The following is a 12,642-nucleotide window of genomic DNA, read 5'->3' as shown; positions in this document are numbered from 1 at the left end:
AGAGTGTTTCTGGTCCTGAAAAATATTTACCTAAACAGAAACTCACCGATTAACTTTTATTATGACAATGACAATACAGATAGGTATGAGACTGAACAATTCTTGAGATGTCTGGACTGTATTCAAGCAATGTACAGTAATTTCTATTCCAAATTTTTTGTTACTGAGAGTGCCATCCGCCTGGATTGCAGTAGTTTCAGGAAAGAGAGCCATGTAGACAGAAATTCAGGACAATTTTGTGATTCATAGGCCACTTTTCAAATTCTAATTGAATTTTTCGTTTTTTGATAGTATAGCTTCTTTTCAGGTCTCTGAAATTAAATTCTCCTCTTCACCACGTTGCACAGATAGAAGAGTTACTTGGTAATTCAAACACATCTTGAGGTTTGCATGCCAAAAGCAGCTGCAGAAATGTAAAATATGGTTCATATTCATCAGAACATGTGTCTCTGGAAATCTAGACTTTATGCTGACCGAAATAGTACAACACCACCTCAATATCTGTAATGCCCAGTGGCCACGAGCTCAATTCACATGCCTGGTTTGAGCCCGAGCTCTTCATTTTCTGACACAAAAGCCCTTCCTTTCCGCTCTGGTTTCAAGCTCAGTGTCCTCAGGTGTTTCATCAGATAAGACAGAAAGCACAATCTCTTAAGGCTGGCATGTTGAGTGAGTTGGGCCTCTGAGGCTCTTTCAATTCCCCAAAGTCCTTGACCTCAAAACATCTCTTTAACTAGTTCCTATAATGTAACCTGACTGCATTAAAACAAACCTAACTGTACACAGCTTTGTCTTTGTCCAGCCTGCGAATGGTTAAGGGCACAGGCATAAGATACGTTGACAACCAGGACAACCTCCATTCTTACACCGGGAAAAGAATCTTCAGCAGCTCAGGTCACAAACTTGCCCGATGAAGGATGCAAGGAGCATCAGACTTCTCCTTTGTCTTGAGTGAGTACTGAAGCATTCCCTCCCACCCCACTTCATGGCAGGGGCCCCACCTAGACTAAACACCCATCCTTATGCCAAACTCCCCAAATTCCTTGCTGGTAGAGAGAACCCTTGAAAGCTTTCTGTGTTCGAGCTAACCCGGGTCAATTAGGTTACCTCCTGAATGTTGCTTTGTAACATTCCATTCCATACATTTGTCAGGTGGGCTGTGCATCTTAAATTTAAAATAAAATAAATATGTTTACGTTGTTAAGTGTGTGTGTGTCACAGTGGGTTTCAAACTTTTTTTTTTTTTGACATCTGGAAATTCGCTATGTAAAGGAAATAAAGAACGCTAACAGTATAAAAGTGGGGCAGAGAATAAACATGCATTCCCCTGTCTTAAGGCCTGTATGAGGCCCTTTTGATACACAGTCAATTTTTGTGAATAGTGCATAAGTATATAAAAAGGAGATATATTCTTATTCTCTATTTATGCAAATTTATAAACATATAAAATCTACCTTGTTAATTATGTTACTTAGGGCGGCTTTTCTATCCTTACTTATTTTTTACCACCTGACCGGTTCTGCATGAGAGGTGAATTTACCATGTGTCCTGCTGATTCCTCCTTGAAACTGCTGTAGTTTTTTTCTTTATAAATTTAATGCTATGCAATTTGGTATATAGGTATTTATAAGTGTGAGATCTTAATTTTGTTATCTCATGCTTTATTGTTGTACAGTGCCTGTCTTTGTCTCATTTAATACTTTTTCCCTAATTAAGCTTTGTCTGAGATAAAATTTTGATATTGGCTTCATTTGCTTAATATACTTTCATCTCTCCTTTTATTTTCATTCTAAAAGCACTTTGCTTTCATTATCTTACATGTAGAGCATATGGTTGGGATTTGATTTGATATTCCATCTGAGAAAACTTTTCAACTAATTGGTAAATTTAATCTTTTTGTATTAATCGAAATGAAAGTTATGTTCTATTTTAGTCCACATATAATTTTTTGTTATACTTTTAGTTTATATTACTTGTTTAAATTTTTGTCACTCTATGGCATGTATACTCTTTAGTAGGCATGTTTTTGAATTTTGAATTTGGTCCAGTGGGTATCTTAATAACCTTATAACTATATTTTTAGATATTATTCAAAGCAATAAGCAGTGTATTTCCTCTTCCTCCTCTCCCATTCTCTAATCATATATTTTTTGTAGTGTTCACCTTATTTCTTTTCTCTCTCAACTTCTATTGGTTGTTTCATTGCTACATTGTCAGGATTTATAATTTACTCTCTGTTCTATGACCATAATTGTCACACTTATTTAATTTATTTTCTTTAAGGGTGGAATTTAATCTTTATTTACAGGACACTGCAAGAGAGGAGATCCCACAGAGAAATAAAAAACCCACTGAGAGGAGGAGCTTCATACAGTTTGTACAGTTTGGAACTGGTCAAGTAGAGTTTTGTTGTAAAAAGTGCTATAATAACAGAACACATTTAAAAAGAGTTCTTAGTAGAGAAACAGTAGGACAAACTTCTACCAGAGCACACCACAAACAACTTTCTGCCTCAGCTGTATAAGCTAAAAGTTAAAGGTCCCACCAGTGCCATCCTGAACCTGGAACATATGTCACACTTATTTTAGATTTAATTCTACAGTTAAATGGATTTAATGATCATGGTCAGTTGTTTTTTTTGTGTGTTTTTTTGTTTGTTTGTTTGGGGTTTTTTTGGTTCTAAATTCATCTCTTGTTTGGCTGAAGCTCATTTTCTACTCTTGTCCTACAAAAGGGCTCATGACAGCCATATTGTTTGCATGTTAAAAAATGTTGTATATTACATTTGTATTCAAATAAACTTCTCTGGGGTGCTCAGGTTGCTCAGTCGGTTAAGGGTCCAGCTCTTGATTTTGACCATATGTTTGGTTAAAATTTTCTTTTGCTTAATGGCAAGGTTTTTTAAAAAATTTTTATTTACTTTTTAAAATATTATTTATTTGAGAGAGAGAGAGTAAGAGAGAGCATGAAAGGGTGGAGGGTCAGAGAGGAAAGCAGACTCAGACTCCCTACTAAGCGGGAAGTCTGATGTGGGACTCAGTCCTGTGACTCTGGGATCTTGACCTGAGCCAAACAAAGTCGCTTAATCAACTGAGCCACCCAGGAGCCCAATGGCAAGGTTTTTAAATGAAAATTTTAATTTGGCATTTTTTTTTTCCTGTTCCCTCCTTTTTTTCTTATGGTATCTTTGCATCCCTGTTCCTTTTTGATTGATTACTCATCTTTGAAGAAGAGGGTTTCCAAGTTTTCTAAGATACACTACATGCAGAACGTTTGTGCTGAGGAGTGGCCTGGACCATGTTCCAGCCTAAAAAAAACTTATGATACCAATGTTCTGCATGACTATCCTTTAAATTCTCCTTCTAAGAGACTGGCAGTTGCAGGACTGCTCAACTGCACCGTTTCCATCTTGCCTCACCAACAGAATGCTTCCCACATATACAGTATGTTTGAACATTCGTCTCTCAACTGTGCCTTACCTCCTTTTCTTTTATAATAAATCAGGTTGATTGGAGGCACTGCTGCCAACCCATATACTTGATCCCCTTGTTTCAAATGCGGGATTGTTGGTTTTGACGCTAAGGTAAGTCACTTCCTTGTGTGAAAGTGTGCTTTGTTGATGTTTTCTGATGACTTGTAGCCATCGACATTTTACCTGATTGGTTAAGCTCGGTCATATGCTCACTCTTAAAGAGGCAGAATTCAGTTCTTGAATCATATGGACTAAACATGGTGAAAGGGTACTTTTCCAAATAAAATCACTATGCTGATTTTGAAAAGGTATAATGGATGCTGAACATGAAAAAGAGAGAGAGAGGGAGGGAGAAAGAGGATATTTAATCACTTGTTGCATTAAACAGATTCATCCTTTGAAATGTTTCCCCTTTTCTGTATTTATTACAGTATAGGCACTCATTATCTCATAGTAGCTTCCTATCTAATCTTGCCTCCCATTCCCCCTTGAGTATATTCTAGGCATTGCCACCAAATTACTCTTCTTAAACAACTGTTTTCTTTTCTTTTTTTTTTTTAAGATTTTATTTATTTATTTGACAGAGAGAGAGAGAGATCACAAGCAGGCGGGCAGAGAGGGGAAGCAGGCTCCCTGCTGAGCAGAGAGCACGATGTGGGGCTCAATCCCAGGACCCTGAGATCATGACCTGAGCCAAAGGCAGAGGCTCAACCCTCTGAGCCACCCAGGCGCCCTTAAACCACTGTTTTCATTTCAACCTTGAACCCAAAATCTTTTAGGAACTCTCTTCTGACTCCCAGAAGCCACATTTCTCAGTTTGGCGTTTATAATCTCCCAGGGTCTGGCTGCCACATATCTTCGCATATCTTTCCAGGCACTATCTACCTGTTCTTGTCCCATGTGCCACTAATCTGCAGGGCTCCCCATCACTGAAGCCATTGTGTATTTTCGTTATAATGCCTTTGTTCTATTTGTACTATTTGTTCTATTTTTTGCTCTATTTGTTCTATCCCATCACCACTTCTCCCCTCCTATGTCTGACCTCAGATGGTGAGCCAGAGACTGCTAGTTATCTCTAACATGTATTTTCTTTAGTATTAGAACTACTGATTTGTAGCTGAGTACATGGCTACTCAATAGAAATGACATGTTTCAGCGCTACTTATAGTTAATTTCTGACCAATAAGGGGTTAGTGTAGTGATGTATACAAGTTCTGCAGTTTTTGGTTTTTTTTTTTAAGATTTATTCATTTATTTTAGAGAGTCAGAGAGAAAGAGTGATTGGGGGGAGGGCAGTGGGGAGAGAATTTCAAGCAGACTCCTTGCTGAGTGTGGAGTCTGTTTCAGGGCTTAATCACAAGACTGATGAGATCATGACCTGAGCTTCAACCAAGAGTCAGACGCTTAACCAACTGAGCTACCCAGGTGCCCCTGCAAGTTTTCTTAAATAAGAGGGGTGTGTCCTTTTCTGCCACTATCTCTTTTCTGCTGGCTGGAAATAAGGATGTGATGGCTGAAGCTTCAGCAGCCATTTTGGATCATAAGGTAGAAACTGCATGTTCAGGATAATAAAGCCACATGATAAAGAGAGCTTATGTGTTTATCAGAGAGCCACTGTAACAACCCTGAACTGTCTATACTTACATAAGAGAAATCATTTTATTTTGTGTAAGCTACTGCTATTTTGAGTTTTTAACTGGTACAGAAGCCAACCCCTCTATTAAAATACATTGTTCAGGATAATTTTCTGGTGGCCGATGATAGCAATCCATTAAAAATCTAAGCAAAATGGGAGGATTCTTTTAAGAATACAAGGATTTGTCACAGAACCTATGGGTAGGAATGAAGGAAGCTTCAGGGATATATCGGAACCTGGGACTGTGGGAAAGCCTTGAAGTTCTCTCATGGTGTCTCACCTCTCCTTCTCTTCTCTCTTACTGTGGATTATTTATGTACCTGGCAGAGAGAAGCAATAAATAAGAATGTGTTTAATAGAGGACAATTTAGGTGTCTGTGAGATAATATGGATCTGAAGCCAATTATCAAACTTTTCCTTTATGTAAGTAGTTTGTTAAAGTGACTCTTTGAAGAGAAACATACTCTTTAGCGTCTAGGCTCTTGCATTAACCTTTTTCTCTCAGCCTTCGATTTTTTTGCGGTTTCCAACATCAGTAAAAGGACGTGAGATGCAGAGTTGTCCATAACTGATCTAATAAAAGACACTTCAGAGCAGTTCTGTTTTTGTATGAGAGCTGCAAAAGGAAAATTTTATGAGAATACAAACACTGGCTCAGAAATAATTATTTTGCTAGACAAGGAAATGATAGATATTTTTTGGCTTATATTTCCCCGCAACCATCTCCCCCACCCCTCCTCCTCTTCTTCTTCTTCTTCTTCTTCTTTTTTTTTTTTTTGCATTGTTATTATTTACTGTCTGGGTTCCTGCTTTTACCAAGTTTTTTGCCCTCGAGGGGCATTCATGACAGCTTATCAAAATGTTTTATAAGATATTTTATATTCTTGTCAGCTTATCAAAATGTTTTATAAGATATTTTATATATTTTACCTAGTATTTTGAGTTGCTTTTGGTGGGACAATCGGCCACTCTTTAGTCTATCATACTACTGGACATGAAGTCTAGTATGCTTTTTAGAGTTTTAACTTCATTTGTTTGCAAGATATTACCCCATATTCTGAAGGCCTAGGCCCTAAGTTTGGTAGCCCAGTTTCCCTATCTGTAAAGAGGAAGACTGACTACCCTTCTAAGTATGTCCAATTGTTCTCTGTAAAAGACTCATGAGATAATTAGTGTGAAGTCAGTTTGAAACTGGAAAGTACCCTGTAAATTTTCTGGACTTTATAAACAAAAGAGGAAAACAAACAATAAAAAATCATAACTAAGGATGAAAACCATAGAATGACTTGTTCAATTTAAAATTTCTAGATATTTGCAATCATCTTATTCATTTTCTGGCATCAGTTATGGATGGGAAAGTCTTAAGATTTCTTTAAAAAATACAATATTATTTACATGTTGTATTTGACACTAATTGTCTAAGTTATTTTTTAATGAAAGAGAAAGAAGGCACATTTAAGCATACCACAAAATCTGTCATCACGTTTTTAAAGTTTGTGAAGGGTCGGTCCCTTTAAAATATGGGTGAGCAATCTAACCTAAGATGCTTACAACACTTTATATACTTTGCGGGCTGAGATTCTGAGTGTCTCACACTTTGTAATGTATTTTGGTCTCTGTGCTGCAAGGACAATGAAATGTTATTATAGGTAACTACTCATATCACTCTTCTCATTCTCAAACTGTGCTCACAGGTTAAGAATGTGAGAGGAAACACCTTTAAGTACACCTTTAAGGGCCTCTTGGATGCTAGGTGATTTGTAAATGGATCAGCCTGAGACTCAGGCATGACATTACTGTTTACTATTTCCTGTAGACGGTCCATGTCTTAACTCCTACACTGAAGGGCCTATCCTCTAAACATTTATTTTTTTGAAGATTTTATTTATTTATTTGACAGAGAGAGAGCACAAGCAGGGAAAGTGGCAGGCAGAGGGAGAGGGAGAAGCAGGCTCCCTGCTGAGCAGAGAGCCAAATGTGGGGGCTTGATCCCAGGACTCCGGGATCACGACCTGAGCCAAAGGCTGACGCTTAACCGACTGAACCACCCAGGTGCCCATCTTCTAAACATTTATACCAAGACAGTACATTTGCATGTATGTCATTTACTTATCTGCATATATTGAGCCAGTCCTACTACGTGTGAGGTCTTATGCTTCTTCTCCAGAAGCTCATAGTTATTAGGAAAGGAGACAAAACTACAATTATCATTCTTTGTGATAAGTGCTAGAAAGAGACAAGGTCCTATGGGAGCACAGGCAAGAGCAACTGACCCGTATTGCGGTGCGATAGGGTTGGATGGCAAGCAACAGTGAAGGGTTCACAACAGAACTGATGCTTAGTCTGAATAATGAAGGATAAGCAGGAATTAGGTAAAGGAAAAGGAGGAGGGTCAGGACTTAAGAAAAAGGAGTAGCATATGTGAACATGACATGTATGAGAGAGTATGACAAGACTGGAGAACCCAGATAGTTTGGTGTATGCTGAATGTATTTACCCCACCTAGTTACTGTTATGCCTGTCTCCCTTGCTATGTTCCAGTTCTTGGGGTGGGATCGTGTATAATGGTTTCTTTGTTCCCATGTAGGCACAGAGATGGAGCACAGTAAATGATGACTAATGGTATTCATTCAGGACATGACACAAATGACAGGAGGTAAGGGAGAATAGTTAGGAGTCCATTAATGGAGGAAGGTTATTATCTAGTGACAGTGAATAGGAAATGGGATAGATTGAAGAATTACTTGGGAATGAGAATGGATAAGACTTGCTCTATTGGCAATGGGGTATGAAAGAGTAAATAATGACTTTCCAGGTTTCTGTTTGGATTATGGGTGGAAAGTCACAGTAATGTTATTAATAATAACAGCTGATATTCATTGGGCAGTCTGCATCAGGTAGTACACTGTTTTACATGTATTAGACCATTTAATCTCTCAATGACTCAGTGAGGTAGATATGCTTATTATCCCTACTTACCTTTGAGAAAATCGGGAAAATTAGAGGTCTACTTGCCCAAAATCACCCAGCTAGGGATAGTTGATTTCAGTCCCAGGAATTCTGATTCCTGTAGTCATACACATAATGTACTCTTCTTCACTGCCTCTAACAAATGTGATCAATATTTAGAATGATGGTCCTATTCAATGTTTGTCACATAAATTGCAGGTCTTTTACTAAACACAGGCACATACGGTGATCGCCTCTTTTTGATCCGATTTTGGGACCTCGATTCTGTATTTTTCACTTTTCCTACCTGGAGAAGTGGGGTGGACGTCTGATTAAAAAAGTTAACACAAAAGATGAAAGAAGGCGGGTACAGAAAGGACATTCTCGAATGCTCAAGCCGCTGCTGAAATGATGGAATCTGGTTCTATCAGGCTTCCTCTGCCCCCATTCCCAGGCGCGCGCACACGCGCGCAAACACACACACACACACACACACACACATACACACACACACACGTCGTAAGCTATATATGGACGCCAAGTTTCAGGTTGGTTCTAGCAGTCCTCAACTCACATCGAAGGTTCATTTTCCGACTCCTGGACAGTCCAACACGAAGTTAACTCGAGGCGGCCTGTAGAGCCCAGGGAAACACCTTCCGGCTAGGCGAGCGCTCGTTTCCAGGGCAACCGCCCGCGGAAGCACCTGGGGCACGCGCCCCGGCACCTGCGAAGAGACCCGCCTGACGCCAGGGGGCGCGGGAGTGCGTCGGCTCCACCCACCCCACGCCGGCCCCACCCCAGCCCCACGCCAGCCCCGCCCCCGGCCCGACCCCGGCTCCGCCTTCTCTCCATCGGGCCGGGCCGCTCCTGGCTCCCGGCCGCGCTCGCAGCGCAGGCGCAGTCCCGCGCTCCCTCGGCGGCTCCCAGCGCAGTGCGCCCACCGCGACTGAGTGTAGCGGCGTCGGCCGGCTGTCCTCTTCCTCTTCTTCCTGTTTTAGGGCGCGCTCCGTACAGCGCTGAGAGCGCCCCTGAGCGCGGACAGTGACCGCGGTGATTTCGTCAGGTGAGTGCAGCCGCGGGAGGGAGAGGCCCCAGGCGCGGAGCACCGCCCCCCTCGGCGCCCGCGCGCCCGCCTCCCTCCCGCGAGCCGGCCGGGAGGGGCAGCGGTGGCAGGTGCAGGTGCCGGCACAGCGCGCGGGGACCCGGCCCAGCAGCCCCCAACCCGGGAAGCGCGCTCTCCCGGCTCGGCACGCGGGCTTTAGGGCCCCCGGCGGGAGGGCTCCGCGCCTCGGGGTGTCTGGGGCCGCTGTGGCGTCGGGCGGCGGCTCCTCCCCCGCCCCCCGGACGCGGGCGCGTTACTCATTAACTGCGCGGTCCCGAGCGCCCGCGGCTGTGAACCCGAATCCCGGTTACCTGTCGGCGGGGCGCGCGCGGCTGGCTGCTGGGGGCCCGCGGCCGCGGGGTGGTGGTGGTGGGGGGTGGTTGTAAGAGAGTTCCCGAACAAGTGTGGAGTCCGGCGCTGCGCGGGACCTGGAGTGGAGCGAATCAGTAGACTTGGACCTGGAGTCTTAGTAAAGGACAAGCGAGGCTCCGGGCCGAGACGTAGAGGTCACACTTGGCAGGTTTCGGCGAAACTTGGGGGGCCAGAGCAAGCGCCGGGAGTCGCACCTTAGGCGGCAGCGCATTTCGGCCTGACTTTTGTTTCGGGGAATTGAGACGAGCTGCACCGACGTAATTGTAATTACACTGCCCTTCCAGCGTTGACAACTCTGCGACTGCCCGGGGACCAGCCAGCTCTAATGGACTCTAGAAGTGATGATGTTAGGTGGAATCTGCCCCACGTGAAGAGTTGCCAGTTGTTATGGGACTAAGAAAACAAATCTGTAATGGCTAAAGGGTAAGGTCTGCAAAATTAAGAATGCTGAGTTAATACTGATCCCTGAGAAGCAATTTAGTTTCGTCGAAATACAGCATATTCCGAGGCTACCTGTTCCACACTCTTGTGTTTCCCCCTCCAACTCCTTTCAGTGTGGGGAAAAAAGCCGTGTAATCTTTTGCCGTGGAATGATTACATAATTGGAGAAGACCGATAAGCGGATTAAAACAAAACTGTTCCATTGTAAATCGATTGAAAGACCCAGTTCTGTTCATTATCCTCATTATTTTGTTCCTTATTATTTTCACGGTTTCTTTAAAACAGTGAATGACAAATCAAGGAGAAAAGAGGCAGAATAGATTTGTAGACCGATCACAGTAAATATTTGATACTGTTAAATATTCCACCAGTTTTATGGGGCCTTGTTCTGTTAATATTTGTTATTTATTTACCAGTCCTGCGCATTTGGATGGAACTTTTCATGTTCCGACAGACACTGAATCCCAACTGTGGTTTATGTGATCTAATCCTAAAACCCTTGTGGAATTTAAAGAAGTTAAACAGTTCTACAATTTTACTACAATAGTGTATTTCTTACACTATATATATAAATATGTATATAATATATATACTTATACACACACACATATATGTAATATATTAGTCTGTACATTTATTAACCAAAGTGGATACTTTACTATAACTCCTCCTTATGTGTTTGGCAAACAATTCAACTGTGGTATTGAATACCTCACACCTTTTCCTAGGATGGATAGTTGCTATTTGGCCACTTGTGGGTTTTCTAATTAGATACACTTTTACTTTTTGAATTAGTATAGTTATGCATATGCTTCCTTTAATATTTTTTCCTTGAATTTTCTCTAAACCCTCAATTCCCCACAGCACATACACAGACATTCCACAAATAATTTTTACAGTGGAAGGTTTCTTAGAAATCTAGGTCCGGCCCAATCAATTCTTTATATGGTGGAGCAAAAACTTGGAGGTGACAGTTTGCATGTATTATTGTAGTTAGTGCACCTTTTATTTTCTTTTCTGAGCAGGACTGACTGAACCAATTAGTTACCTAGCAATATGAAAAATTATTAATCGGTTTTAAAGTTTTAGCTCTGTTACTTACTGTGCGTGTGACCTTGAGTAAATCGTTGAACCTCTCAGAGCTTATTTTCTCCATTTGTAAGCGGATAGAGTATTAGGTCAAACCACGTGACTGCCAGTTTTCAACTGTTTTTTAACATGGTTCAAACTAATATGAAAATCATAGTGGTGGGATGAGAATTAAATGAGATACTCCATTGGGGGAAAGGAACAAATACTAACTTGGTAACTGGTCTATACTTTGTTGCTCTAGGTACTTTGATTCTTTTGGTCCTCAGGACATGCTGGGATATAAGTGGTATTACCACAGCTATAGATCTGGAAATTGAGATTCAGAGAGGTAGAATACCTTGCCTCTGGTTACTTAGTTGTCAGTGATCATATAGATGATTAATGGCAGAGCCAAGCCAGGATTGAAAACTGAGTTGGCTGCCCAGAATGGAACTCCTCACATGCTTGCTCCCTCTATTCCTTTCTACATCTTCTGTAGAAGAACATTGTAATTAAAGGGTGACTGCAGAAGAAAGGTGTTATTGTCATCTGTATTTCTGGGTAAAAAGTATCCAGGTTTTCTGGTGACGGTGATACCACTACTACTACTCCTACTTTTGAGCTTATAGCTTACCACGTGGCAGGTTCTGCTCTAAGCACTATCCCAAGTCATATACTCTGACAGTGATTTCGGAGTTAGCTAATGCTTTATCCCATTTTATAGTTGAGAACATTAAGACACTGAAAGGTTATGTAGCTTGCTTTAAGATCGCACAGCAAATTAAGCAACATGACTAGATTAGAAAAGTCAGGCAGTTTGTTTTTAATGGCCTTGCTCTTCGCCACTGCACTCTACTGTTTCATGTGTAGGTTGTAATGCCGAATTGTTTTTAATTAAGCTTTTATGAGATACTTAATATAATAAGTAATTCTTTATGTGTCACCAGAGATTTTCAAATCAAATATTCATTGAGCATCTACTCTGCAAGTCACAGTGGGGGGGGGTGGTTGAAGGAAAGTATTCATGGAATCTGGAAGGCAGGCCTTACAATCATTCCCGTATCTTTTATAAGGCTCTCAAAATTTATTTATTTTTTAATTTTATTTATTTATTTTTAAAGATTTTATTTATTTATTTGACAGATCACAAGTAGGCAGAGAGGCAGGAAGAGACAGGGGTAAGCAGGCTCCTTGCTGAGCAGAGAGCCCAATGCGGGGCTCAATCCCAGGACCCTGAGATCATGACCTGAGCCGAAGGCAGAGGCTTAACCCACTGAGCCACCTAGGCGCCCCAAGGTTTTCAAAATTCAGAACATATATGTCACATATGTGTTGTAGTTTTAATGCATGCCAAATAAGACAAAGCGTTAGAATAGTTGGAGAGTGGGGAGGAAGGATGAGTCGTTGGTAGAGATACTGCGTGTTGAGGAAATGAGGGAAAACTTCCAGGATATTCTGAGGGAGTACGCTTTTTCAAGTGTAAAGCTTTGTCTTAGAGTTTTGGTTAAGGTGTAGTTCATTAAAGGACAGTAAATTGTTACTAAATTAATTACTTAAACACACTTGGGTATTTTAAAAATAAAATATCTGAGCTTTTGA

The 12,642-nt window shown here is 41.3% G+C and overlaps 1 protein-coding gene and 1 long non-coding RNA gene across 3 annotated transcripts in view; both read left to right on the top strand.

Moving 5' to 3' along the window:
* Positions 1-652: 652 nt before the first annotated feature.
* Positions 653-2,348, top strand: LOC116866121. The gene is made up of 3 exons (XR_004382336.1): positions 653-669; positions 803-951; positions 2,309-2,348. It is a non-coding gene; the product is annotated as an uncharacterized LOC116866121 (long non-coding RNA).
* A 6,572-nt stretch (positions 2,349-8,920) lies between these two features.
* RAB3IP (RAB3A interacting protein) overlaps positions 8,921-12,642 on the top strand; it is a 44,393-nt gene continuing 40,671 nt past the window's right edge. The window contains exons 1-2 of one of the 2 annotated variants that reach the window (XM_032854833.1): positions 8,921-9,120; positions 9,816-9,954. In XM_032854833.1, the coding sequence (XP_032710724.1) occupies positions 9,944-9,954 (11 nt within the window). In that variant the 5' untranslated portion in view covers positions 8,921-9,120; positions 9,816-9,943. The remainder of the gene's footprint in view (positions 9,121-9,815; positions 9,955-12,642) is intronic. The other variant, XM_032854834.1, reaches the window with a different exon arrangement.

Source organism: Lontra canadensis, unplaced genomic scaffold (assembly GCF_010015895.1).
Source record: "Lontra canadensis isolate GAN:19392208 unplaced genomic scaffold, GSC_riverotter_1.0 scaffold9, whole genome shotgun sequence".
Lineage (NCBI taxonomy): Eukaryota > Metazoa > Chordata > Mammalia > Carnivora > Mustelidae > Lontra > Lontra canadensis.
This window is presented reverse-complemented; position numbering and strand designations above follow the sequence as displayed.